General features: G+C 38.4%; 1 protein-coding gene across 2 annotated transcripts; it reads left to right on the top strand.

Annotated features, from left to right (window-relative positions):
* Positions 1-1,753: 1,753 nt before the first annotated feature.
* Positions 1,754-27,868, top strand: brwd1 (bromodomain and WD repeat domain containing 1). 2 transcript variants are annotated; one of them, XM_042739062.1, is made up of 42 exons: positions 1,754-2,134; positions 2,238-2,296; positions 2,401-2,430; positions 2,631-2,690; positions 3,441-3,591; positions 3,693-3,788; positions 4,895-5,055; positions 5,145-5,366; positions 6,577-6,677; positions 6,773-6,843; positions 6,956-7,056; positions 7,158-7,198; positions 7,888-7,989; positions 8,080-8,233; positions 8,573-8,707; positions 8,801-8,929; positions 9,091-9,316; positions 10,810-10,995; positions 11,109-11,292; positions 13,188-13,278; positions 13,357-13,497; positions 13,584-13,657; positions 15,124-15,346; positions 15,721-15,837; positions 15,924-16,031; positions 16,370-16,494; positions 16,601-16,683; positions 16,799-16,910; positions 16,985-17,046; positions 17,249-17,404; positions 17,783-17,903; positions 18,420-18,545; positions 18,645-18,714; positions 18,791-18,844; positions 19,642-19,767; positions 19,910-20,062; positions 20,178-20,347; positions 20,462-20,604; positions 23,466-23,603; positions 23,752-24,066; positions 24,423-24,569; positions 25,376-27,868. In XM_042739062.1, exons 1-42 carry the CDS (start codon positions 2,086-2,088, stop codon positions 26,776-26,778), a joined length of 6,516 nt encoding a protein of 2,171 aa, XP_042594996.1. In that variant the 5' UTR covers positions 1,754-2,085; the 3' UTR covers positions 26,779-27,868. The 2 variants fall into 2 exon arrangements, with proteins under 2 accessions (XP_042594996.1, XP_042594997.1); XM_042739063.1 differs by having other exon boundaries at positions 1,757-2,134; positions 24,423-24,560.
* The last annotated feature ends 120 nt before the right edge of the window (positions 27,869-27,988 follow it).

The raw sequence follows: 27,988 nt of genomic DNA, 5'->3' as shown, positions 1-27,988 counted from the left end.
TAATATTCTTAAAAATATAATGTAGTAATGCAAAGCCAAGTTTTCATCAACCATTACTTCAGCCTTGTCACACGATCCTTCAGATATAATTCTAATATGCTGATTTATTATCAATGTTGGAAACAGTCGTGCTACACTTGATACATTTTTCAGGATTCTTTGATGAATAAAAAAGTTTAAAAGAACAAAATTTATTTGAAATCTTTTGTAACTACACACACTACTTCTATGAGAATTACCAGAAGGATTTGGAATTAATTTGTATGATTTTTGAACCTTAAAGTTTCTCTAATAATGTTTTCTGTTATAAAGGATTGCACATTCAGGCAATCTAAATAGGTTTTAGTGTCTTAATGGTCAGGCTAAAAGATTGTGATCAATAGTCATTCAATGGAATTGTAATCATCATGTGACCATTTCTTGGGACTATAGTTATCAACACTGCACACCATGTACTTAGATCTTATTATATTCAAACCATCTCACATCATAATAGAATGATATACTAACAATCTGACTACACAGTTTCACTCCAGTTTATTAACTGGCTCAAAATTTAATCTGGACACTCGAGACACACTTAAAATTTCACTAAAAACAAGTGGCATCTGCTACACCTCTGAACTAACTTTCTCATACATTTTTATGATGGGTTTTTTTTAACCAACTTGTTTCAAGGTGATTTTAGTGGATGTGTGTCGGTAAGTTTCCCTCAAGTTCACAGGTGTCCTAGCAGAGTAACCACAGATGTAGTTCATCCCAACATCAATGGTCATAGAATATGTGGCTCTGATAACCAGAATGTCTCAATTTACATTAACATTTAATCATTTAGCAGATGCTTTTATCCAAAGCGACTAGATGATCCAAGACCGTCGGATCATCTGGTTGCAATGTTGAGTGTCATCAGCAAAGCAGTGATAAAAAAAAGCCATGCTTCTGAATAACAGATCCTAATGATGACACATGGATGGAGAAGAGAAGAGGTCCAAGCACCGAGCCTTGAGGAACCCCAGCAGCAAAAAGTCAGTTCTATTTGAATAGACATTTTACCGTTTCAAAGCAGCTTTACAGAAAATCATTATGTTGATGTTTGTAATATCTAAATATCTGCATGCCATATAGTCACATTTAGCAGATGGGCGATAATATATAATTTACAATTTGCAACAGAAATAAGCAGGCACTTGAGATTTGAGATGTAGTGTATCATTTTACATAAAAGTGGATGACGTTGGACAAATTTATATACTCAGCTTTATATAAAAAGCTGTTTTATAATTTAAAACCCACCAACCTTATTTTGTAAAATGTTTTGCAAGAAACTTATGTTTTCTGGTGCTAACTCTTTTAAAACACTTCTTTTTTTATTCTTTAAATGCAAAGGCATTTATACATTTTAAGTGCCTAGATACTTTTTGGGGCTACTAACTGCTTCAGTATTTAAAGGGGAAAATACAATTTGGGATTTAAAAAAAAAAAGAAATAATTCTTAATTTACAAGTAAATTTACAGATATTTTTATCACAGGATCTGTGCTGTCTGTCAGTGGACATATTTGTGTAAATCCAGTCAGTTTAGCACATTTCGCATAATCCTACATATATATGATAATATTAGTGGTGGAGAATATTAGTTGTTTGGATGTCTTTAAATATTCAAACCGTCACGTTCTCACAAGACAAAAGATGAACGCTTCTACTGTGGCCATTCGATGTGACGTCACGAACCAGCCGTTCGAACAGTTCATTGTTATTCGAGGAACGCTTCGCGTGGAGCGACACAGCAAGAGACGTTTCGATTTACATCGACGACTCGAACGCTGAATGTTTAGACTTTTAAATCTCCGCATGACTTCTGTTTTACTGAAGAAGACGAGTTGTTTTACCCCTCCCCCTGTTTCCGGTGTTCAGGCGGAAGTAGCTGTAAACTCAGGCCTGATACTTCCAATGGCGACCGAAAACTGGCCGAACAGAAAGCGGGAGCAATCGTGGAGGGGTACGAAGCGTACGATCGACATTAAATAATTATATAATTTACCAACTACACACAAAGTTCGTCTCCAAACACCGTATTCTCTGAGCTATGGCCGATACTGCAGCCAGAAATGGGAGTATTTCACCCCTTGAATCGGGTAAGACACAAAAAGTAACATTTAGGAATAGCATTAAGAGGTACTTTTCTAGTTTCTTCATCGTAAATCAAATAATAAACGGTCTCGCGGTGTCCTTTCGCAGAGTTATATTACTTGATATCGCGCTATTTGAGCACGGGGCCGTGTCGGAAAGCGGCCGAGGTGAGTTGACTTCAGTCCTCGAGACTTTAATACAGTATTGTGTTTAAAATGATGCTTTTATCTGGACGAGAGCCCTGAACAGAGCTCCTTCTCATCTGTTGCAGGCTCTTGTGTGTGAGCTGGAGGAAAACCAGGTGTGTTTACCTCGTCTTTATGTCCGTCTGTCAGTGTGTATGCTTCCATCTCGGATTGAAACATGGATTCAGCAGTATAACACTTTTAGTTATCGCTTGCCTTGAACTTGTTTACATTTTGCGCTATTGTTTTTAAGATAACTTGGCGTCCGTAGATTTTCTTTCGACCTTATTAACCCGGCTTATTATTTTTTTTATAGCTCCTTCCACGTCGGTTGGATTGGGAAGGAAACGAACACCCGCGATCTTATGAAGATTTGGTAAGTGTTTTGTTTTGTTTCTGGAGCCTGTTTAATTCTCACACGTGTTCAGTTTGTGACAGAATTAGGATCGGCTTTAAATGACAGCAATCTGATTTTTTTTGTATACTTTTCGATTGGTTAAATTGGCGTAACATATTTGACCACTTAGTTACATTGTACAGCGTTATTATTATGAGCAGTTCTTTGGGGTCTGTATTTTGACTGCTTCCATATTATTTAGTGCTGTTTCAGTTAGGGTGGGGCCTCGTCGGGTTGTGTCTACGTCAGGATGTTGAACCGTCCAATCAGATTTCAGGACTCGCCGTCGGAGTTTTATTTTGCATGTGACCTGCACTCTGATTGGCCGATAAAGAGACGGAATTTAAACGCTTTTATTTATGTTTCCTGAAGGGACGCGACCACGCTCAGTTATCTTTCGGGTGTATTAAGTGTGTAAACGGTCCCGCTTTAATAAGGCAACTATTTAAAATCTGCATTTAGTTGTCTGCTTGGTTAAAAACACATTTAGGGAAAGCTAGACATCATAGCGGCTACATTCAAGATGGTATTACTTGAGTATGCCTTAAAATACATTACTTAATAGCAAGGCAAGGTAGACCAGTATATGTGTATTTTGTACATGCGTGTTATTTATATATATATATATATATATATACACACCCACACACAAATGTATACATTTATTTATTTTTTAATTTTAGTAATTCATGACATAACTAAAGTAAAGGATCCTTTATTCTTTGTTAGGTCGCTGCCAACAGACACATTGCACCAGACCACCTGTTGCAGATATGCAAGCAGATCGGTCCGATTCTGGACCGCGAGGTTCCGTCTGGTGTTTCAGGAGTCCACTCTCTACTGGGGGCCGGGAAACACTCTTTACTGCGAACGTCAAAAGGTGAGAGAAGGCTGGAGCTTTCAGCCCTTTCTGCCTTGGTGTGTTTGTCAGCTATCCAAGTGTAAATGTCACTGCTGTCTGCGTTCTCTCAACATCTCTAGACTGCGGCAGCAGCAGATGGAAGGCCTCCACGTTCGCGGCCCTTCATAGAGGGAGACCACCTGAGAGGCCTTTAAGCTGCAAGGATGCCAATATTGGTGAGTAGCTTCAGATTGCTGTGTCAGGGCTCAACGATGAGGATTTAAAATTATTATACAAAGATCGCTGTATTCTTTTTTTCTTTCTTTTTTTTCTTTTTAAGTTGGCATGAAACTATAGTTCTGATATTCGTTTTTCTCCCTATTGTGATCCATATTCAAGTGAAATTACATACTTTTTTTTTTTGGTCTGGAATTGATCGGCTCGGTATTTGCTAATTGCTATGATCTCATTTGAGTTAAAGGATGCTGGAAGAGAGGAATTATCGTTAGGATTTTGATTATTTTTAGCATTTTATTTCGTAGCAGTTGTTTTGATTAAATATCACTATATGCAGAATGGCAAATATATGCACAGATCAATAATTTAGTTGAATTTTAACAAGTAACTTGCTTGAAAAGCTGATAACAAGTGAAAAGTTGAAAATAACGTTTATGATGGTCTGTGATGTGCAGCAATACTTGAATTATAGTGCTATAATGTAACTACATAGGGGACACATTAGACATGAACCAGTTATCTACTTGGCTCACCTTCTGAGTATAAAGACAGCACAGAAGCACATGGAGATCCAAAGGACTTCAAATGATCAAATTAGGGCTCCGAATCATTCACATTCTTTACTAAATTAATTGTTTTTCAGTTAATCATGATTAATTGCATCTGAAATTAAAATTGTAATCACTTTTAATTTTAATATAAATTTAGTCAGAGCCATTTTGAAATTTAAAAGACGATTGTTAAAATTTAATAGTCTGATCATTTACAGTTCAAACCTTCTCTATAGTTTAACAACAATTTTAGAACATGATGTTGTCATAAGCTTTCAATTCTTGAACAGTCTAATAATAAAAACACTAGTTAAAAATGTGTAGTATTAATATCGTTATGTGAGGATGAGTTGTCAGAGGGACTGGTCAGGACTTGGGGGTTGGAAGGATGATGCTTTAATTGCATCCACGAATGCTGATCTAAGATGGTGAACTTTCCACAGCATGACTTTCCTCTCCCTCTGGCTCCTAGCCATCCCTGATCCCTGTTGAATGCATTTAGACTTCTGTCCTGGCACGCAGAGAAATGAAATGTTGAGTGATTGTGGTTGTAGTGGAGGTGTGCCGAGGCAGAGAGCTCACAGGAGCTCAGCGCTTCAGCTCCATCAACCCTGTCAGCAATTATCAGCACATGAAGATGCACAGGAGGATCCTGGGACATCTCTCTGCCGTGTACTGTATAGCCTTTGATCGAACAGGTTCCAGGATTTTTACGGTGAGCATCAGTAGTCTTTCGGAGTGCCCTCAGACTCGGCTCTTGGTCTGCCGCAGAACCCTTGACCCTGTTCATTTCCTGACCCTCAGGGTTCCGACGATGCCTTGGTGAAGATCTGGTCCTCTTTTGACGGAAGGCTTCACTCTACTCTCAGAGGACATAATGCTGAGATATCAGATCTAGCAGTTAACTTTGAGAATACTCTTATTGCGGCCGGGAGCTGCGACAAAACCATTCGAGTCTGGTGCCTTCGTACTTGTGCCCCAGTGGCGGTCCTGCAGGGCCACAGTGGATCTATTACCTCTTTACAGGTACGAGTGCTGCTGTATGACTTCAGTGTCCTTTTCATGTTTTTATTAATGCTTAATCAGTGTAGGAGCTTGGCAAGTGAATTTCCCAGCATTGGAAATCTCACTGACCTTGAAATAGTTTTTGTAATTTATTTTTATCCAAAAAAAATTTTAATACAGTTTTTGACAAATAAACGTTAAAACATGCAGAATATTTTTCTTCTGGAAAAAAATCAGTTTCCACAAAAATATCAAGCAGCAAAAACTGTTATCAACGTGAGACACATTAAAGGTATAGTTCACCCTAAAATGTAAATTCTGTCATTAATTACTCATGTCGTTTCGAACCCGTAAGACCTTTGTTCATCTTCAAAACACAAATGAAGATATTTTTAATTGAATTTTTGAGGGGCTCTCTGACCCTTCATAGACCCAAACGTAGCAAGGAGATCGTTAAAATAATCCATGTGACATCAGGGGTTCAACTAGGGCTGTGCAATTAGTCGCATTCGACTGTTATGCGCATCTCGTCAGTAAAGCCGGTCCCGTGATTAGTAGTAAATCACCATCACCTGCTTTCAGATGGAGCGGCTTTCACTACACAGAGCCGTAGTTCACTGACAGTTAGACAAAATCGCCCTCATAATCGCAGATGAATTGTGTTCGATTTCGAACGCGATATTGCCTAGTTTGTTAGTGAACTACGGCTCTGTGTAGTGAAAGCCGCTCCATCTGAAAGCAGGTGATGGTGATTTACTACTAATCACGGGACCGGCTTTACTGACGAGATGCGCACGACAATCGAATGCGATTAATTGCACAGCCCTAGGTTCAACCGTAATTTTACGAAGCTACGAGAATACTTTTTGAGTGCAAAAGAAAAAAAATAGTGCTGGGCAACGATTAATCGCATTCAAAATAAGTTTTTGTGTACATAATGTATGTGTGTGTATATTTATGTATATGTGTATATATTTAAGAAAAATGCTTATATTAAATATATTTATGTATAATATCAATTATATGGATATAAATATATACATGTATATATTTACAAAATATATACTGTGTGTGTGTCTTTAAATATACACAGTACAGTGTTTAGAAGTCAAACGATAGCTTTTTTTAGTAGCGTGTTATCCATTGTACACATGATAATGTGTACAATAGTGTCATTTTCACGTGTTTCTATGCTTCTAACTGGTATATCTACTTCCTCTTTCTCTTGTAGTTCTCTCCATTAGTCAAGGGCCCCAAAAGGTATATGGTGTCCACAGGAACTGATGCAACAGTGTGTTTCTGGCAGTGGGATGTGAATAATCACACTTTCAGGTGAGGGCTCTTCATCGCGTTAGAATGAGAAGATAAGGAATGGGACTGGTGTGTGTCAAAGATTGAGGTTGATTGTTTTCTTTATTGTTCGTCAGCGATCGTCCACATAAATTCACAGAGAAGCCGAGGCCGGGCGTTCAGACTGTCTGCTCTTCCTTCAGCCCTGGTGAGACGACTGAATGTTTGAACTAGAGCCGAAGGGCTTGTTTTCTTTTTGACACGTGTATGTTTATGTAAGGTTTTTTTTTCAGTGCACATTTTTTTTTCTCTGTATGCAGGTGGCATGTTCCTTGCAACAGGAAGCACAGATGATGTCATCAGGATATACTACCTGGGCAGTGGCAGTCCAGAAAAACAAGCTGAGCTTGACTCTCACACAGTAAGAGGGCTCAGTTTTTAGGAATAGTTGAATAATCAACCAAATTGGGAGAGAATATCTCATGGTGTGCCATGATTTACAATATTTGGTTTAATTTGTAGGACAAGGTGGACAGCATCCAGTTCTGTCATTCAGGAGAGAGGTAATAAACCAATCATTTTTTAGCCATGCACTGAGAATTTGGCATCCAAATTTATTTGGCCAAAACCGTTTTATTGGTCCAGAATCAATGACCAAAACAGTAACATTTAATAAGCGCTTCTCTGATGCCACGTTTGAACTGTTAGTGTTGTTTTTTTTTTTTTTTTTTCATACACACGAGGATAAGCTACAAAAGGTGAACATGTCAGCTGTGTGTATACTAGGGATGGGTTGATAATAGCAATTTCTGATCTTTTAGTCTATGCTGTCTTCAGTTCATTCAATCAGTGTTTCAACTGCAGAAAGATGTCAATAAAAGTTACGTTTACTACAGTTAGCCAGAGAAAAAAAAAAAAAGACCTCTAGAGATTACAGGCTAGTGAATGTTTACAATTGAATAATTTTATATAAAACTGCATTGTGCAATTCAGATGTTTATGTGCAACTCCGTTTTTGAGTTTTGATTATTAAATAAATTATTTGATTATGAAAAAAATAAAAAAATAAAGCAGACTTGACTTGATACTTAAATGATTAATTAATTATTAAATAAACTATTAAAAACTAAAATCTTCAGTTTTACACTAAATGAGAACTTGCTTTATGATTTGAGTAAATTCGATTTGGTGCATCACTATTTTTATTTATTTTTTTCATCCCAGAATCATTCTTTTAATGTCTCTCTCTTAGATTTGTGAGTGGCAGTCGAGACGGCACTGCTCGTATATGGCGACTGCATCAGAGACATCAGTGGAAGAGCATTTTATTGGACATGTCTGCCACTCTTCCAGGGTATGAAAACCTTCTGGAAAACTCAAACAGATATTGCATTGACTTTGACTTGATCTCTTAACAAAATTGCCCCTCCTTTGTTTACCGTAGGTCTGCACCTTTAACAGGGGATGCGAGTTTCTTCAAACCCAAAGTCACCATGGTTTCCTGGGATCGCCACGATAACACAGTCATCACTGCGGTCAACAATCATCTGCTCAAAGTGTGGAATTCCTATACTGGACAGCTGCTGCATATCCTTAAAGTAAGAGAGCCTCCACTGCTCAGATTCTCAGATTTAGTTGAAGGAACAGTTCACACAAAAATGAATGCTCTCATGAATGTTGCTTCAGAAGTTCATCTTGCAAAACCAAATAGAACATGTTCAGCAAAATCATTAATATGAACTAATTAAATGAGCAAAACAAAAAGAGCCAATCAGATTGTAGCTTGCCATTATGAGAACGTTCTTGTTGGTTTTTGTGCGATATGTTTACTTTCAGTGGACAGTCTGATACTGCACTGCCATGTGCTTAGACCAGAGGTTAAAGCCTATACAATTTCATGCTATATGGAGATTAATGCATGTCTCTTCACCTCACAGGGTCATGAGGCCGAGGTGTTTGTTTTGGAGCCGCATCCCTATGACCCTCGCATCATGCTGTCTGCAGGCCACGATGGGAATGTCTTCATATGGGACCTCATCAGAGGCACCAAAACCATGCATTACTTTAACATGGTGGAGTATTCCAATGATCTTTCAGTTTTATTTACAGAACTTTATTACCGACGTGCCAAAAAAGAAAACCTTGACCTGTGTTTTTGTGTAAAAATTGAAGGTCAAGGACATGGTGCTGTATTTGACTGTAAGTTCACCACAGATGGGCATCGCTTTGCAATGACAGACTCTCATGGACATCTGGTTATTTTTGGCTTTGGGAGCTCTAAGCCTTATGAGAAGGTTTGTATGACTTCTAACTGAGAAATCTGAAGATGATAATTTCATGTGTTTTTATATATCTCTATTGCACCAAGATAACTTTTATAAACAATTTACAAGTTTATATATATATTAAAAAAATTTCTTCATCTATTAATTTTTTTCTCCAAATGAATCCATAGCTTCCAGACCAGGTGTTTTTCCACACTGACTATCGGCCGCTGATCCGGGACTCAAATGGGTTTGTACTGGATGAGCAGACCCAGCAGGCCCCACACCTGATGCCGCCTCCCTTCCTGGTGGACGTTGATGGTAACCCTCACCCTCCCAGATTCCAAAGACTGGTCCCAGGAAGAGAAAACATTGCAGATGAGCATCTAGTCCCTCAACTGGGCTACGTCGCTACAAGTTAGTTCCCTACTGTAGTCATAACATTTTTGTAGTGTGTACCTATTTCATTGTTGACTGCTCTAACATGACGTGGGGTACACTGTAAACAGCACTGAAAAACCAGTTTCAGAACTGGTTCCTTTGTTTAAAAAAAGTGTGATGCACAAAAAAAAAAACTAAAAACAACTAAAACTGAAATTTAGGTTTTCTTTAGTTGAAAGCCAAAACTGACAATAAAGCTAAAAGCTTACAAAACAATAAATCAATTTATTTAATAATCAATCTTAAATAAAAACGGAGTAATTTAAATTGCACACAAAGCGTTTTATAATAACTAATAATCATTAATTTTTACTGTCATTGTTGAAAACAATTGTGACTGTAATTGTTTTCATGAAAGATTTCCTCAAACATAGATTGCATTAAACAATGAAGATTTCTCTTTCAGGTTAAGCAAAAATATAATTAATATGTAATACATTTTAGTAAAATACTCATCTCTCTTTATGGACATTGAATGGCTTTCCTGAGGTAAATGTAAAATTACATTACAACATTATCCTCTTTCACACATACAGACTTAACTAGTAAATTACCATTAAGAGATCACGTGTGAACAGGACCTTTTCAAAAATACAGATAAATTCATTCTGGCAATTTACCGGTATGAGAAGTTGTAACATTACCAGTAAATTGCCGCAATGATGCTGTGTGTGAACGCAGAATGAAGATTACCGGTATGAGAACATACGAGTAACTTAAGACGTCTACTCCGGGCCAATCCAGAGCCATTGAAATCCAAACTTCAATGGCTCCGGGCCAGTCGTAACATTCTGACAGATGACGCATGTACTCCGCGCTGTGTAGTTCGGTTTGAAGTTGTGTAATGCGATTTCTCTGGGCCAAAAGCAACTGCATTAATGTGAACGTTTGGCACAAAAAATAAAAAGATCAACAGAAACACTGTCCCCTCTGTTTACCCCTCCATGTTTACAAACGACATCAGGAGGCGCAGCCATTAAGAGGTCATTTCTGGTGAATGAGGTCACAGATTTTACTGGTAATTTGAAACCGATGTGAAAACAGAACATTGTTGCCAGTGTGAACAGCACATTTTTGCATTCACTTGTAAAGTCGTTCTGGTAACTCCAAGATGTTTATAGACATCTTTCCGCAGTTGAAACACCGATTAACCAATTACGAGTCATAATACTTTTCAGTAAGTTTCTTTTCAACATACCTTCTGATGTTCATTGATGTTTATTTCACATGTACTTTGCACTGCTGTTTGAATGGAGGTAGCAACGGCGATCTGTCACACCAAATTAAAGAGCACCAAAAACCACATTTATTGTTTGAATTCCATGATAAAACTGACAGATTGTAAAGCTCTGACTTTTTCATATCAAAAATAACAAAGCACAAAACTTACAGGCATAGGCAAAAAAAAAAAAAAAAATTATATGATCATTTGGAGTGTTTCTGATTGCCACCTTTAAAAAATGTTTCAGGTGATGGTGAGGTCGTGGAGCAGGTGATCAGTCAGCAGTCTGCAGAGAGCGAGGAGGTTCGTCACAACGCCTTGGATTTTGCCATCCGCCAGCTTCAGCAGCATCAGGACAGACGGGTTGCAGCTCAGGCAGAAGGTGGTGTTCCTGCTCCAGCCCGTGTGCCAGAGCCAGGCACTCCCCGCAGAGGTGCCTATACGTTGAACTCCATTAGCATGTAGTCTTAGAGCGACATCCACTTCTGTACATTTGCAGTTGAAGCTCCACAGAGTTTCATCTAATGTAGCTGCGTTTGATTGCAGTGTCACTGAACGAGCGCATGGAGGTTCAGTCTCCACCTAATGTGGGTTTACGGCGCAGTGGACAGGTAGAGGGAGTCCGCCAGATGCACCAGAATGCTCCGCGCAGTCAGATGGCCACAGAGAGGGACCTTCAGGCCTGGAGACGCAGGGTGGTGGTGCCTGAGCTTACAGCAAGTGGCTACAGGTGTATATTCAGTTATTTTGTCTATATACAAATAACACATGCAGGTATTCGGAAATGATATATCATTGTAATGAGCTTTAACAGTTTTCTCATCGCAGCCACAAAATACCACAAATAATTTTAGATGCCATATTACAAATAGTTTAGATGTCTAAAATGCATTTTTAGAATTTTTTTTTTTTTTTCCGTTAACCTTTTTTAAATTAACAGCACTGTGTAAAAGAGGCACACGCTCTGATGTAAACAGCCCCAACATGAAAATCCAAATTCACTTGCTGACAGTAGGTGGCACTTAGAAAGGCAGAAATAATACGGGAAGCCCTGTAAATAAAACAGGCTTTGTTTCTGGCGCGCATGTCAGGGAGAAGGAAGTCAAAGTGAGTATAAACTGAGTATTTACACTTTAAAACAGTCGTTCTGATTTTTGTTTGCTATAGTGTGTTTTTCGAACAACACCAAATACATTTTAAAACATTTGTTTACGTATGACATTTTGATCTGGTCTAAAACATGGCAGATATGATTAAATTAGTGCTGTCAATCGATAAAAAACATTTTTCTGAAATTGTGATTAATCCCACCTAACATTAAAGTTTTTAAATATACTTTTATATTGCAATTATTTCACATTCAATCTTCAAATTAATGTACAAACAACATACAGTATATATTTTTTATATATATTTGTTTAATGGCATCTTTTTTTTTATGATTGAAGGCCAGTATCAATGATACCAATACTGATTTCTCTATAAAATTGAACCCCCACCCCAATATTTAACCATTGACTAGCCATTTATACCATTCAACCTTGCAGTATAATTGAGAGCTATCAATTTTAACATTAATTAGACTTTAATGGTCCTCTGATTAATAGACATCACAGCAGCTGGTTATTAGGTTGTTTTGGCTGCTATTTCATTAAGAGCTGCTGCTGCTGAATGTGATGCGGATCTGACACGTATCATATTTTTTCTCAACTCTTTTTAGCTTTTCTGACCTACTTCAGACCTTAAAATCTCTATCAATGAGCTGACGAGTTGAATCGAGTGTGTTAGATAAGTGAGACAGTGCTGGGCTGCTCCGGGACAGTTTTGAAAACCATTTCAGAGACATGTTCTTAAATGTGACTCGTATAAATTATATTACATGCATGCACAGTTTTCGCCCTTTTGCTAACTTCATGACTTAACTGACCACGACATTGCATGCACATAGTTTATTTCGTGCTTTGATATGAAAGGATACAGGCTACAGTGCGTGCTGGTGCCTTTGTGCGTGCAATTGAAGAGCACGCGCTGCGAGCACAGTACCATTTTTGCACTCATTTGACTCGCGCCTGGTGCTGAAGTGAATTGGAGCGTGCGTCTGAAACGTCTCCCATTTTCAGTCGTTTAGCGACTGAATAAATGCACTTCTTGTCAAGAGAAAAAGTGACGGAAGCAGCACTTGTGAGTGGGGTGGCCAACCGTAGCCCCGCCCCTGCGTTAATTGCGTTAAATAATTTTAACGCGTTAAACTGAAAAAATTAATCGCCTGTGTAAACACGCTAATTTTGACACCACTAGATTAAATGATGTGATACAATTACATTACTTAACATTCCTTCAAATAGTTATGATTGTCATGAACGTTGGATTAATATATTTTTATATGTAGCTGAATGTTCTTTAGCTACATAAACTCTTAATGGAGTATTCTATATGTGTATAGATTTGTCACTTTATTGAAAATATGAAAATGGAAAAGTGGTATGCCAGCTTTATGTTGTATTGTGAGATAGTAATGCCTTTGCTAAGTTGTTGGTTATCGGAAAGTAAACAAGAAAGCTATTGGTTGGTCTTCAGATGGTACGGATTTACAGATTTAATTTACTGCATGACTTGTTCATTTAGGGCGCAGGAGTCATTCAGAATGGCGAAGGGTGAGGAGGAGGTCACCCTTTACAACACCAAGAGAAGAAGAGTGGCCCACACCACCTTCAGGGTAGGGTTCTGCCTCTTTATGAATTGCATCATGGGTATTGATGTCAGCACTGAGTAAACATCCTTTTCTGCGCATTAGGATGACTCTGATGACGAAGAGCTGGGCCTCAAACGTGCACCGTCTCGTAAACGACAGAAGAATCAGGAGCGTAAAGAGAGTCTAGCTGATGAGTTCATCGAGTTCTCATGTGAGGAGGGGGAGGAGACGGCATCTTCTGAGGTTGAGTGTTTGTGTTAATTCACTTTTTAAAATACTCTTATGCCGTATCATACATGTTAATAATTAGATGTGTATTAATGGTGTAGGGTGGTGAAATCGAGGGCAGTGATGTTGATTCGTCTGTTGAGGATGAAGAGGAATGGAGGAGTGATAGCTCAAGGTATTTATTCTGCCACCATAGTAATTTTAAAAAGGAAGTGTGTAATATCTGCCACTAGTGACACCAAGTGGTACTGAAATCTAACTTAAAATTGAAAACACAAATGTTCAGTTGATACTTTTCAAATGACTGCCACACTTATTTATTTTTTTTTACTCTTACTCAAAAATCATTACAATCAGGCAATGTGAAGTAACTTAATATTTATGACCTTTTGATAATTTATCACTTTGATGATCTTATATCATTGTTAGCAGTATAGGTGAAGCCATTTCATTATGATTGATATATTTTAGGATTATTTTTTTATATTCACATAATTCCAAGCATTTCGCAATGCTTCTTCAAAATTGAGATTTGGGGAAAAGTACTATTGCATAATAATGAAATGAATACTTATTTGGGAATTATTATTATTATTAATAATAATGATATATATGCAGGTGTGTTGTTCCATCAGTGATTATAAACTGAAATTAAATTTAAAGAAGACTTTTTTTAAAGTGTGAATGTAAAATCAGGATTTTGGAACTGTCATTATTTTGAAACGGTTCACTTGGAAACTGTTGTTATTTTTGGAATTCTGTTTGGTCCTGCTCTTAACGCAGAAATTATAAGCTACACCTTTAAAGTGTTAAAGGGATAGTTCACCCAAAAATAAAAATTCTGTCATTAATTTCTCGCCCTCATGTCGTTCCAAACCCATAAGACCTTCGTTCATCTTCGGAACACAAATTAAGATATTTTTGATGAAAACCGAGAGCTCTCTGACCCTCCATAGACGGTAAGAGTCCTACCACGAACAAGGTCCAGAAATATGGTGGCCATATGCGCCGTTCATATGGCACAAGTCCCAGCCAGGATTTTAATATTGCCTAAACCATACAAATCACTTTGACCAATAACATGCAGGTATTGTACATAATCGACAAATCGTGGGGCTGCGCGTGAGAAGGTGAAATCTACAGGCGATGTAAATATGCGCATTTCATTTGACTTGAAGCTTCACTGCGCACCGATCAAAAAAAGTCAAAAAGTCAAGTCAAATGAACGAACAAACACACGAGTGATTTGAAAGCATAAGGAGCCATCTGCTCTGCTCTCTATAGCTTTCATGAATGTCACACAACGATCGACCTGCACAGTGCAAACAGCCAAAACCTGGATATTTTAGGCAATATTAAAATCCTGGCCGGGACGTGTTCATGTAAGAACGGCGCATATAGCCATCCTTTTCAGAGAGGTACCCAGAACATTGACAAAATAGTCCATGGGACATCTTAAAAAAAAACAAAAATAACAACTTGACAATGACATGAAGGTGAATTAATGACAGAATTTTCATTTTTGGGTAAACTATCCCTTTAAGTCTTTATTTTACACATATAATTTTATTTTTTTATTTTTGTTATTTCACGTTGTCATCTCTAACGTGTTTATGAGGAAATGTCTCTTTGTTCATAAAGTCACTCCTCCAGTGATTATTCCGACTGGATGGCAGACGCAGGAATAAGTTTGAGACCCACCTCGTCTCCATCGTCTCGGCGGCGTGCAAGACGCAGGATCAGCAGCTCTGAGGAAGAGGATGAGGAAGACGAAGACGTAGCAGATGAGGAGCAAACCATAGATGAAGAGGAGCAGGTGTCTTCACCCCGGAAGCACAAGAAAACCAAAAGCAGGACACCAGAGGTATGCAGCACAACCATTACTGTCACTATTACAAATTCTTCTGTGGTCCTTTTAAAGTTTATCCCCTTGGTTCTTAAGTAGCCCAGCCCACCACTCCTCGCCCAAGTTTTGGTTTCCTCAAATTCCTAGTTGTATCTCTGGAGAGACATTTTTATTATTGGCTAGCGCTTAATTTAGAATGAATTATACCTTGTATAATTTATTCAGAGATCACCATGAAAATAACCTTGATGCTGGTATGGCCTTAAAAAATGAATAAATAATAAGCACTTAATTTAGGCCTGTGTTGGGGGAAAAAATGGTTTGGAAAAAATGTTTTTAAAAATAACTTTGGTAGTTTAAATGCCCTTTTTTTAAAAATGTGTTGTCCTTAGCAACCAAAACCGAGACCGCCCATTAATAGAGAAATCTCAAATGAGTTCCGTCCCTCAGCATGGATTACTGACGTCATTCCCCGAAAGTCCCCCTTCGTCCCTCAAATGGGAGACGAGGTACTGAAGTTTTTTCATCTCATCTGTTTTAATGTACCGCTGATTCGTGTCTTAATCAGTTTATTTATTTTTTTATCTGTCCACAGGTCATCTATTTTCGTCAGGGTCATGAGGCATATGTGGATGCAGTCTGCAGGACTAACCTGTACCCCATTAACCCAGACAGACAGCCATGGAAGAGGATGGAGTTAAGAGTAAGATTATTTTTTGACGCAGTTGATTTGATTAGATGCATCCCTTCATAAGTGCTTTGAAAAACTTTGCATTGATCAGATCTTAACATTATGCATATATACACTGGTAACTAAACTAATACCAGTCATGATCTGAAACGCCGGAGCTAAAGTTTATCTTCAAAATGATCTGTATATTTACCTCCCAGATGTGTCTCACACGATTAAGTTCCTATACACTTGTGTTTGTTGTTTTTAACCTCGAACATGCATTTAAACAATACATGCAACTCGCCTAACTTTTAATGTTTTCAGCATGTCTGGCTTTGAAAATCACATGAATCATTTGTTTTTACCAGGACCAAGAGTTTGTAAAAATAACGGGGATCAAATATGAAGTGTGCCCTCCAACCCTGTGCTGTCTGAAACTGACCCAGATTGACCCTGGAACAGGCAAAATAACAGACCGATCCTTTTCAATAAAGTAAGCTGGAAAGATATGAGTTGAAATTTCAGTTATATTGGCAAAGATGCGTCTTGGTGTAGATTAAACAAAAGTACATGTTTTGGTGACATTTTTTTTTTCTTAGATATCATGATATGCCGGATGTAATTGATTTTCTGGTGCTGCGTCAAAGCTACGACGAGGCACGGCACAGAGTGTGGACATCGAGTAAGTTTGGAGTCATGACCTGAGGACAGAGTTTATTTTGGTAGCCTGCATCAAAGTTCAATTTTATTCATATTGAGTCATGTCTGTCCTGGTTTTCGTGCTTTGTTTTCTGTAGATGATCGGTTTCGCTCTGTGATCGATGACGCCTGGTGGTTTGGGACCATAGTTTGTCAGGAACCATATCAGTCCGAATATCCCGATAGCCTTTTTCAGTGCTTCAAAGTCAAGTAAGCCCAAACTGAATTATTGGATGGTGTGCTCTAGTCATTTGGCAGTGGTTTTTAACGTCATCTTTTTGCAGGTGGGACAATGGGGAGACAGAAAAGCTGAGTCCGTGGGATGTGGAGGCTATTCCTGAAAACGGTACTTCTGCATTATCTTAAACTAGATACACAATGTATGTTTCTTGCAGTGTCCCCAGTTGAGATGAAATTTGCATATCAGCAGTCTTTGCACTAAATGTTGGGAGTTTGTTTGTTTACTCCATTTCTAACAGAAAGTTACTTTGTCATTGTGTTTTAATCAAGCAAGTGTTTTATTTATTGTGTTATTTGGGTTTCTGCAGCTGAGGAGCCGGAGTCGGAGAGTGCAGGAGTGCCAGTGACAGATGAGGAGATGATGGATATCCTGTATAAACCTCAGGAGGGTGAATGGTGGGACAAGGGTCGAGACCAAGAGAGCGCACGCATCATTGCAGGCATAGAGCAGCTTGTGACTGTGGGTGCGTTATCCTGTTTTAACCTTTTTATTTTAAGTATAGTACATGGTACTGTTGTTGTTGCTCAAGAGTTTGCTAACGCTTCTTCAGCAAAGTGTGGATTTACTTCAACAATATTACAAGCTGACAGCGCCAACTACTGGCTTGGCATGTAGCGTTTTTGGATGTTTTCGTGGTAGTCTGTAAACGCAAATCGCTTTGAAAACATTGTCGTGTATACGTGAAACTTTTTAAAAACACAAGGGAAAAACTTTTTTTGACTATATCGTTGTCGTGTTAACGTAGCCTTAATAATGACCGAAAATATCGCTTTTCTCTAAACTAACCCTTTAACTGTGACCCTCTGACGCATGAAATGTCAATTTCTGTCCTTTTCAACAGATATCACAGCACCTTTCTCTGGTCCGGTCGACCTCACTCAGTATCCAACATATTGTGCTGTCATTGCATATCCCACCGACCTTAACACCATCAAACTGCGGCTTAAGCACAACTTCTACAGGTTTGTAGCTTAATGGGTGCAGTCCTCCTAAAAATAAAAATTGTCACCATTTTTTTTAATAAATCTGAGAGATTTCTGTTCCTCCATCAGAAATCCATACCATCAAGACTTTGACTTAAAAAGTTCATAAAGACATTGCAAAAAGTAATCTAAATGAATTGAGTGGTTTAATCCAGGTCTGCTGAAGAGACACTTTATATGAACAAATTTAATTTAGCCTTTTTTTCATATAAACTTTAAACAATGCATGTCAAATATTGTCACCTGCAGCTTCACGTGCCAAAAAGAAACTTTGTTGGTTTTTGCAGAAGCTTAAACTACTGTTATGATCCTTTTTTTGTACGAAAAGAGCAGTTTGATAATTCTTCAAAATAGCTTCTGTCCCACAGAAAGAAAGTGGAATGAGTCTGAATGATTGAGAGTTTGAATGTTTTTTTTGTTTTTTTTTTTGTAGTTTTTCATGTCATTAGTGAATGTCTACTTTTGGTGTGTTTTAACACGTCTTGGGTTTTTTAGGAGACTGTCTGCACTGATCTGGGATGTAAAGCACATTGAACAAAATGCCAAGACCTTTAATGAGCCCCGCAGCAAGATTGCAGAGTCTGCAAAAATCATAACAAATGTTCTTCTGAAGTTCATAAGGTTGGTCTTTAGTGAAGATCCATGTGTGATATTTATGTTTTGTTCTGTAATTTAATAATAAAAAAATAATAATAATTTAATTATTCTCCCTGGCCACAGTAAACCTCACTGTACAGATATTATGGAGATCTACAATGCCGTTGAAAACATGGAGTACTCTGACGATGAGGTGAGTGTATTTATTTCACATGTATTTTCCTAGCCTTTTCTGCAAAACATGAGATTGATTCAGATGTGGCTTTTAGGACATGGATGACATCGATGCACCGGGAACCTCTGCAGGACAAAGACTTCGCCAGGTAGTGTAAGATATTATATATTATACAGTTATATATACAGTAATCTAAATTTTTGGGTGGAATGATAGTATATACTGCACATTGGTAGAAATGTCACCAGAGATCATGTTACACTGTTGATTATCATACTATATTATGAAGCTTATAATATGACAAAACTAATTTAATTTGTATTGTGTAAATTATTGACAATAATGTACATAAATATTTAAGAATCACTTAGGCTACCTCTTGGCGAGTCATAAGTTAGATCTTAAATTGCACGTTCCAGAATTGCCAGAAAACTACTAATTGGCCAAAATGCTTCGTTTGAATTTTCGGGGATCATATTCTCTTCCCTGTGGATTACCTCTGACCTACTTTCTGTATGATCTGAATTTCTGCATATTGAATTTTAGAACATTGAATTTGATGTTCCGAATTTCCTCTTCATCTTGAAAACTTAAAGTTGCATTTTTAAAAACTGGATATTTGCAGTCTTAAGATTTAAGAACAGAAAATTTGCTGTTTGAAAATACATGTCTTGAAAACTCTGCCATAAAAATATTCAGTAAAAAAAAAAAAAAAACTAATTCAGAACTGTTAAATGCCACACAATATTCAGTTTTGTTAAATGACACTTGTCAATAATTCAAATTTACACGATACAAATTCAGTTTGTTTTGTCATATTATAAGCTCCATACTATATCTGCCCTTTGATTTTAAAAGTTTCATCACAAAACCGAAAACGAGAAGTTTGTTCAGATGGAGAAATGAATGTGTTTAAGATGCTGTTTTGTGTCTTGATTTTGTCAGCCATCACTGGAGGTTGTGCAGGACAGGGATGCGTGGAAGGACCACTGCAAACGTTTGCTGGACTACATGTTTGAATGTGAGGATTCAGAGCCGTTCCGGGATCCTGTAGATCAGAGAGAATATCCTGTGAGTCCAAAAAACACTCAATGCAATAATGTTAGGGAAGTGGTTATCTGTCTTAATCTGGAGAAGTGGATCTGATTTAGAGGTGGAATCAAGCATTGTCAGTAGAAACAGGAAGTTAAATGTCTCCTCTTTGTGTCTCCAGGATTACTGTAATATTATCAACGCTCCTATGGACCTTGGAACAGTGCGGCAAACTCTTGAAGAAGACCGCTATGAAAATCCCATAGACCTCTGCAAGGACACCAGGCTTATTTTTGCCAATGCTAAAGCCTACACGCCAAACAAACGGTCAAAGGTAATGCAGTAATGTCTTGGACAATCAGTCTTTTTCTGCCTTTTCTTCTTTCTGCTCCCCTTTTTGCTTAATTCTTGAAGACACATTGATGTTCTTGCACTATTTGATTCGACAGATTTACAGTATGACTTTGCGACTGTCAGCGTTTTTCGAGGAGAGTATACGAAAAATCATTTCAGACTATAAGACTGCCATCAGAAGTAGCTTAAAGCTGCGACGCAGTCAAAGATTCAGGAAGAAATTACAGCATCAGGAGTCGGCTCCTTCCAGCCAAGGATCCACACGGTAAGCTGCCATGTTTATGCTGCTGTCATTCTAACTTTTTTTTCTTCTGAATAGTTTGTATTCAGAAAACAAACCTGTCTCTCTCTCCCCACCCCCTCAATCTCTTGACCCTAGTCAAAAGAGGGCTACTATAAAAACTCAGGAAAACACAGAACAGTCTACAGCCAAATCTACCTCAGCCAAAGTGTCTGGACCAGAGCGCCGCAGAGTCAATGAAGCCAAGGATACCTTCAGAGGGAGTTGCTCATCTTCATCCGGTAAGACAGACAACTTATAAATTTTTTTTTCCTGGTATTAAAATATAAGGCACTTTGTTGCAGCAACACCGGTTAAATTGAAAACGAAAATTTAAATCAACTTATTTTTAACTGACCTGCCCATTCACATGAAGATGTTCTAAAACTATTTCAGCTACTTTATTTGGAATATTCCAAAAAAAAAAAAAAAAAAAAAAGGACACAAAAAGCATTAAAAGTCAGTTTTATGAGCAGACTTGAGACTGTATTATTCACTGACAGTCTTCACCTCCAAAGAGTTGTAAACTCTACAACTAGATTTTAATTTTGCAAAGTCAAGCTTCAGCTTAATATTGTCAATAGTGTGCAGCACAGTATGGGTATCGTTACCCTGCTGAAAAAAAACAATAGAAACCATTACAGAAATTCTTATGGTTTCCATTAAAACAATTACAAAATCCATACAAATCCATTAAATTTTCTGTTGTGTTTTGGGAGGGTTCTATTGTTTTCTTCTGCATGGAATATTATAATGGTATTACTACTTTTACAGAATTTACTTAATTACTGAATTTCACAGGAAAGAAGAGTTTATTTTGTGTAAATAAAGAACTGTATTACTTTTAGTCATTGAAGTATTTAATCCATTTAATTAAGTATTTGGGATTTTAAGAACAAGTGGAAAATGTGCTGAATGCTTCATTTCATCCAAGTGAAATTAGCAAAGTAGTTAGACTGAATTTACACTTGTTTTAAATGCGGAGCCAGGTGCAAGTTGACACAGGTTGCGCGTGTGCGTCAAGCCTCGTCCATATTGCCAGATGCGCTCGTGAAAACTTGTGGTGCAGAGCCGCACACGATAGAGTTCATGTACTAATAAAAACATCAATCAATGTATGTTTTATTCCCCAGTACTGTAAACAGAACCGATAAGGGAGCTCTTGATATGTGTTGTGTTGTGACACAGCTCTTGCAAAGTAACGTTACCTTTTTTGTTTGGTGTCTGTCATTTCGAAGCCAAAGTAATCTCATATTACATACATTTTTCTTTAGTATTAATTTGCCCAACTTTCGATTTGACCCTGTAGACGCCAAAATCACAGACTCTCTCTTTCCCGTTTTTTTTTTTTTTTTTTTTTTATTAATGGTGGGTGTTTACACAGTTGGCTAGAGCAGTGCTGATTAGGAGGTGCACTCACTCCATTTGTTTAGTAAGACTGTTACTCAAGGCTGGCAGTCATGCATATGCTCTGGAATGGAGTAATATCGCGTCCACATCGCAGGCTTTGCGATTAGCAAAACCGCAGTGTCTCAAATCGTGACTGCAATACGATTTTGATTTATTGCACAGCCCTGTCTACAACCACTCGAAAACCAGATCAGTACAATCTGTGAATGAATCATTCAGCCTGGTTTTATGAACTGGATCCACTACCTCCACCAGTGGTTGTTCCTGTTGAAAGCACAGTGCTTTAATGAGCACCATTCTTTAGAAACCCACCAGGTGGGCCGTTTATCCATTAATCAGATATTATAGACAATAGTCAAGTAGAAAATACTAGTAAAACTGATTATAGGTAAATATGTAATTGTAGTTTAAAACTAGGGGTGGGAATCGCAGGGTACCTCACGATATGATACGAATCATGATACATGGCTCACGAAACGATAATATCATGAATACAGCGATTCTGCAATAATCGATATATTGCTAGACAATCCTATAATGATACATCACGATATCTGTCTAACTATGAAAACTAAATGCCTGTGAAAAGGTGAAGTGCAAGTTTTCTCTCGTTATTCAAGTCCGAACTGATAGAAAACAGCACAAAAGTTCTGTAAATCAAATTTAACATAAGTAAATTAATCATTTTATTCTTGGACTTTATTAAAAGCTTGCACATTTGTGTGTAAACCAACACATTTAACTGCCTATCAACTTTATTTAGTGTGTATGTATGTATATATATATATATATATATACTGTATATAGTATATATATATATATATATATATATATATATATATATATATATATATATATATATATATACATATATATATATAAATATATTTTTTTGTGTGTATGTATGCTAAATAAATAAATAAATATATATATATATATTTACCTGAAGTGTTTTCTCAACCTTTCCTCTCCACATCATAAAAACTGTTATTTCAAATGTAGATGTGCGACAAGCACACACTGCACACTTCTGTGCTGCATTATGACTCTGACAAGGTTTTGTTTCGTCGTCCATGCCATAGGTGCAGATTTGAGTTTCTGCTAGTCGGTGCCCACTGTCCACATAACGCACACTTGTAATATTTAAAGAGAGAGAGAGCGTACAGTTTTATGTCAACAAAAAACTCTCTTTCTCTCTCTCACTCATATAGTGAGGGAAATCACCTGCGATCTGAGCGGAGAGATGATAACATGATCGATGTCTACGGTGATAGCTGTTCAGGGGCAGTTTTTTAGTTCTCATCTCCATATACATAAGATGCCAGTGCATCTCTGATTTGTTGTTGGTCTACCATTACGCTCGTATTTCTTCTTCGCTGTAAATTACAATTTTGCATTCATCTGACCATCCGCAATCTGGGAAGCGCCACCACAAGAAGTCTGGAGGTACTACCGCTCCGGTAAGCCAAAGTGGTAAACAGCCACAGTGTAGGTATGAATTCAGATCTTTTGTATGTTTAGAAAAATACCGATACTTGGTGCCAGAGTATCAATAACGTCACGTGGCCGGAAATATCGCGATAAATCGGCACATTGATTTATCGTCCCACCCCTAGTGTAAACTATTCCTTTTATTACATGGGTCTTTCAGAAACTCTGGAATTACTAAAGACAGTTTGTGTTTTTGATATAGGGTCTGATCATGACAGCAAACAGTCTCTGAGTCAGTCGGAAGAGGATGAGGAACCTTCATCCTCAACTCGTGTCTTCAGACGAGAGACTAGAGCCACAAGAAGAGCTGCACAGAATAATGGAGCAAAACGCAGACATGGTGGGATCCTTGAGACAAACTTTTAAATCCTTGTGTTGTGTCATTGTGTGCGGTTGAGTAGAAATGTAAAGCACTTTCTGCTAGTGGAAAATGACACATACTTTTGACAATAACAAATCACCTTTAAAATTTGCCTTGTATATCTTAGAGGGCCATGGCAAGATGAATGGGCACAGCAGATCACACGAGTGTCAGAGACCACGACCCTGCAGCGATTCTGACCAAGAGCCTTCGCAAGGCTCTGACGCCTCAGAGAACGAGTCGTCATCATCGGTCAGTCGCCGACCGAGGGCCCGCAAGACCGCCATGGCAGCAGTTAATAAGATGAAACTCATGGATACCCTGGAAGAAGATGAAGGCTCGGATGAGGAGGGGCGTGGAGGCAGCACCCGACCTGCGACCCGTGCTAGCAAACGCTCTGCTGTAATTCAGAGCAGTTCTGATTCAGAAGAGGAGGAAGAAGGTATAAACATCTACACAAGGTCCTTGCACACTGACTCCGAAATTATATATATTTCTTTCCATATTCGTCAACCTTTCCTATCAGAATGCTTGCTACGGATGCGAAAATGCAGAAAATCAAACCTGATCTAAATTTTTAATGACAGACAAAAGTTTTGGAGGCAGTGTGTAAACATGATTGAGACAACGTGAGGTCATTTTTTTTTGTTTTGTTTTGTTAATGTGCGGAAATTTCAGACAAGAATTTCGGACTCTGTGTGCAATGACCTTTACATTAAAATTGTGTAAAAGGGGGGAAAATATCTTATGTAACTAAATGTACATTCTCCCCTTTTATTGTTATTGTTTTTCTCACAGAGTCAAATGAAAGTGATGTTTCAGCCAGTGAAGAAGAGAAAAGTGAAGGCAGCGCAGACAGTGATTCATCTTCTCAAAGCAAAGCGGAGAGTAGAACTGCTGGGCGCAAACCATCTAGAAGATCAGCAGAAAAAAAGGGTGCGTTTGGTAGATCCTTTGAGCTCTATAATCGGCATGTAATCCAGATTTATTCATCTGCACATTCCTGGTTTTGCACAATTTATCATCAAGCATTAGTTCACCCAAAAATGAAAATAAGCCTGTGTTTTACTCGCCCTCGAGGCATCCTAGGTGTATATGACTTTCTTCTTTCAGACAAATCCAATCGGAGTTACATTAAAAAATGTCCTGGCTATTCCAAGAATTATCATTGCAGTGGTCGGGTGTTTCTGTTTAACAGTCCAAAAGTAATCAAATAAAGTGTGCACATTTATAATAAAACGTGCCTCACACCGCTCCGGGGAGGGTGAATAAAGGCCTCCTGTAGTGAATCCATGTGTTTTTCTAAGAAAAATATCCATATTTCAAACGTAATAAACACTTTTCTCTCACTTCTGTTATGTCATACGCGGGAGGCGTTCCGGCAGATGACGCAGCACGTATGTGCAGCGCGCATGCCTCTGAGATATGCTAGTCTCGCGAGTTTGTTTATAGGAGCAAAGAAAGCAAAGTTTCCTTACTTTAGCAAAGGAAAACCGGTCTCCTCTTGGCTTATATCGAAATCCTCTGACATTTTTATATCCTACGTCATCCTCCGGAACGAAAGTCATACACCCCTAGGATGCTTCGAGGGTGAGTAAAACACAGGCTAATTTTCATTTGTGGGTGAACTAACCCTTTAAAAACATGCTCCACTTGTTCATGCTCAAATAAAAATGGACTGAACCTCAAATGAAGTATGGGCCTTAAGCATTAATGGGTCACTGACAAGAAAGGTGTATTTTTATTTTTAGACACATCTCCTTTCATTAATGGACACAGCACCAAACGGCAACGAGTGAAAAGCGAGGACAACACAGATGATGGGGAAAGTCAGAATGAAAGTGTGAACGGGGAGTCAGACGAGGATCTCGTTGTCAGGCGGAAGTCCACCAGGAAGACTGCAAAAGCTGCTGTCACTAAAATCAAACAATTGAATGACACTGATGCTGAAGAAGAGAATTGCTCCAGAGTCCAACGTCAGAAAAATCGGCCAAGCAAGCAGGATTCTGAAAGAAGTTCTGATGAGGATGTTGAGGTGCCCAAAACTCAAAAGCACCCTTATCAAAACGGAAGAAAGCTGAAGAGGAGTAAAACACCTTCAGAATGCCAAGAACAAGCTTCTCCCACAAAACAGCAAGTTACCCGCAAAAAAAACTCAACCACAGATGCATTAACATCAACCACCCAGGACTCAGAGGAGCTCAGTGATGTTTCAGAAAAAGCTTTTGCTCGCAGGAAAAGAATTAAATCAGAAGACGAAGAAAATCAAAGTGATGAAGAAAGAAGGTCGCTCAGAAACAGAAAGTGTGTGTCCAGCGTTCGCAAAAAGACACTTGAGTCAATGTCGGATGCCTCCAGTTCGCAAAGTGAAGAGGAGGTAGACCGAAGACAGAGGAAAAAGGAGGATACTTCCTCTGATGAATGGCAAAAGAGCGATGCATCAGAGGGGGACAAGAGGGCACATCCGAGGAGGAAGCCTTGCCTTAAAGTTGCATCCAAAGGAATCTCTCTTAGAACTCTTCCCAAGAAGAGCTACATTATGGAGGACTCGGATGAAGAATTCAGTCCTGAGATGGAGATGCAGGCGAAGAATGGAAAGAGCAAGGAGCGGGCCAACTCCAGGGCAAGAAAACCACCAGGCGGTAACTCCAAAAGAAAACGTGGTGGCTCCTCAGAGTCTGAAGACTCAGACAACAAAAGTAGTAGGACCAGGGATGAAAACGAGGGCATGACACCTCAAAGAAAGCACGCAAAATGCCACAAGCGCTTAAGGGGCTCGACAGACTCTGAGAGTGACTCCGAAACTAGGTGCAAATCAGAGAATGGTCGGGAGCAATGGTCTCATGAGAAGCTTCCCAAGGCGACCCGTCAACGAAGGAAGCAAAGCGAAAGCGATGATGATGATGATGATGATGGAAGCGACTCTGGGAGCGAAGAGTCTGGGGAGTCTGAATCAGACGCCAGCTCAGGTTCACAGAGCAGTCCGAAGAGAAAGCTAAGAGATCGTGGCCGAGGAACCGCGCAGTCCAGGAAACGTCAGAGGGATGTTTCTGATGAGGATAGCGACGTGTCGTTTGGGAAACCTCGACGGGCCACGCGCATTCGGACCAGAAACAGAGGCAAACGGACTGTGAATTACCAAGACAGCGAATGAAGGACTTGGGTGGTTGAGCCATGCAAGAGACACTAACTGGAGACCTTGAAGACACACTTGATTGTCCCAACATAAAAACAATGGTAGTAGCACTGGAGTCCTCAATATACTGTGAATCGGTTTCATTCAGGGATATTTATGTTTTGTATTATAAATAAGAATTATAAATAAGATGTATTTGATCTACTGGTTTGGCTGTTCAAACCAGCCCCACTCTGTGATTCGGCCAACAGGAAAGACTGCATAGAGAAGGATCATTTGCTTGGGTGCTATCCAAATATACCTCCTGTTTATAATCGAGCATATTTGCTGGCTTGCACTAAAAGGCACACTGTAATGAGGTATTTTATACACTAGTTCTGCATTAGAAACTCAGGGGTCAACTACGTTTACCATATTCTCAAACTTGCATTTGTTTCTTCTTTCAATTTTTAGCTCTAGGATTCTAGTGTCATATTTCCGACATGAGCATTTAGGTCCAAAAACACTTTATGAAAATGAACAAGTCATCTTTGACTCTGACACACAAATTCTGTTTTGTCACTGTTAAAGGGATCGTTGAGCCAAAATGTACAAATGTTTTTCTTTGTCACCTGTCACCTTTTGGTTCCTCTTTTTGTTCTTTGACCATATTTCCAGGTTTTTGAGAGTCGGTTTGTAGCAAAGCATTGTATATTTAAATTCCTTTGTCAAGCATGTCTTTTTTTTTTTTTTGTATTCAACTGAGATGAATTGCCATGCCATGAACTATGAATTGGTACCTATTTGCTAAGTACAGTAAATCAAATGAGTACTTCCAGCAAAGTACTGTGATTTCTCATATTGGGAAGACGTTTTAGTGATCTGTGTTGCATACTTTCAGTATTAATTCCTTTTCAGATTTAACTTATGAACAGCAATTAACTTTTGTATGCAGTCTTTGAATTGTGCATCGCCGTTTATGTAATGCAGTTGTTATTTGGCATTTTGCTTGATGTCTTTTTCATAAGAGCTTCTTTAATACAAGTTTCACTGAGGATGATAAGCCTGTTGGCCGCTTAAGTGAGAGAGGGATGACTTCCTATGAATAAAGTACTGTTTCAGGTTGGAATTGGAATTTGTTTTTCTTAACTTGTTTGTTTGAGAAATAAGCTGATACAGGACAAATGAAAGGCAAATCTTACATTTCTTTTACTAGTTGTAACTGATCATGATTACATGTACAGTTTTA

This window comes from Cyprinus carpio, chromosome B15 (assembly GCF_018340385.1).
Source record: "Cyprinus carpio isolate SPL01 chromosome B15, ASM1834038v1, whole genome shotgun sequence".
Taxonomy (NCBI): Eukaryota; Metazoa; Chordata; class Actinopteri; order Cypriniformes; family Cyprinidae; genus Cyprinus; species Cyprinus carpio.
This window is presented reverse-complemented; position numbering and strand designations above follow the sequence as displayed.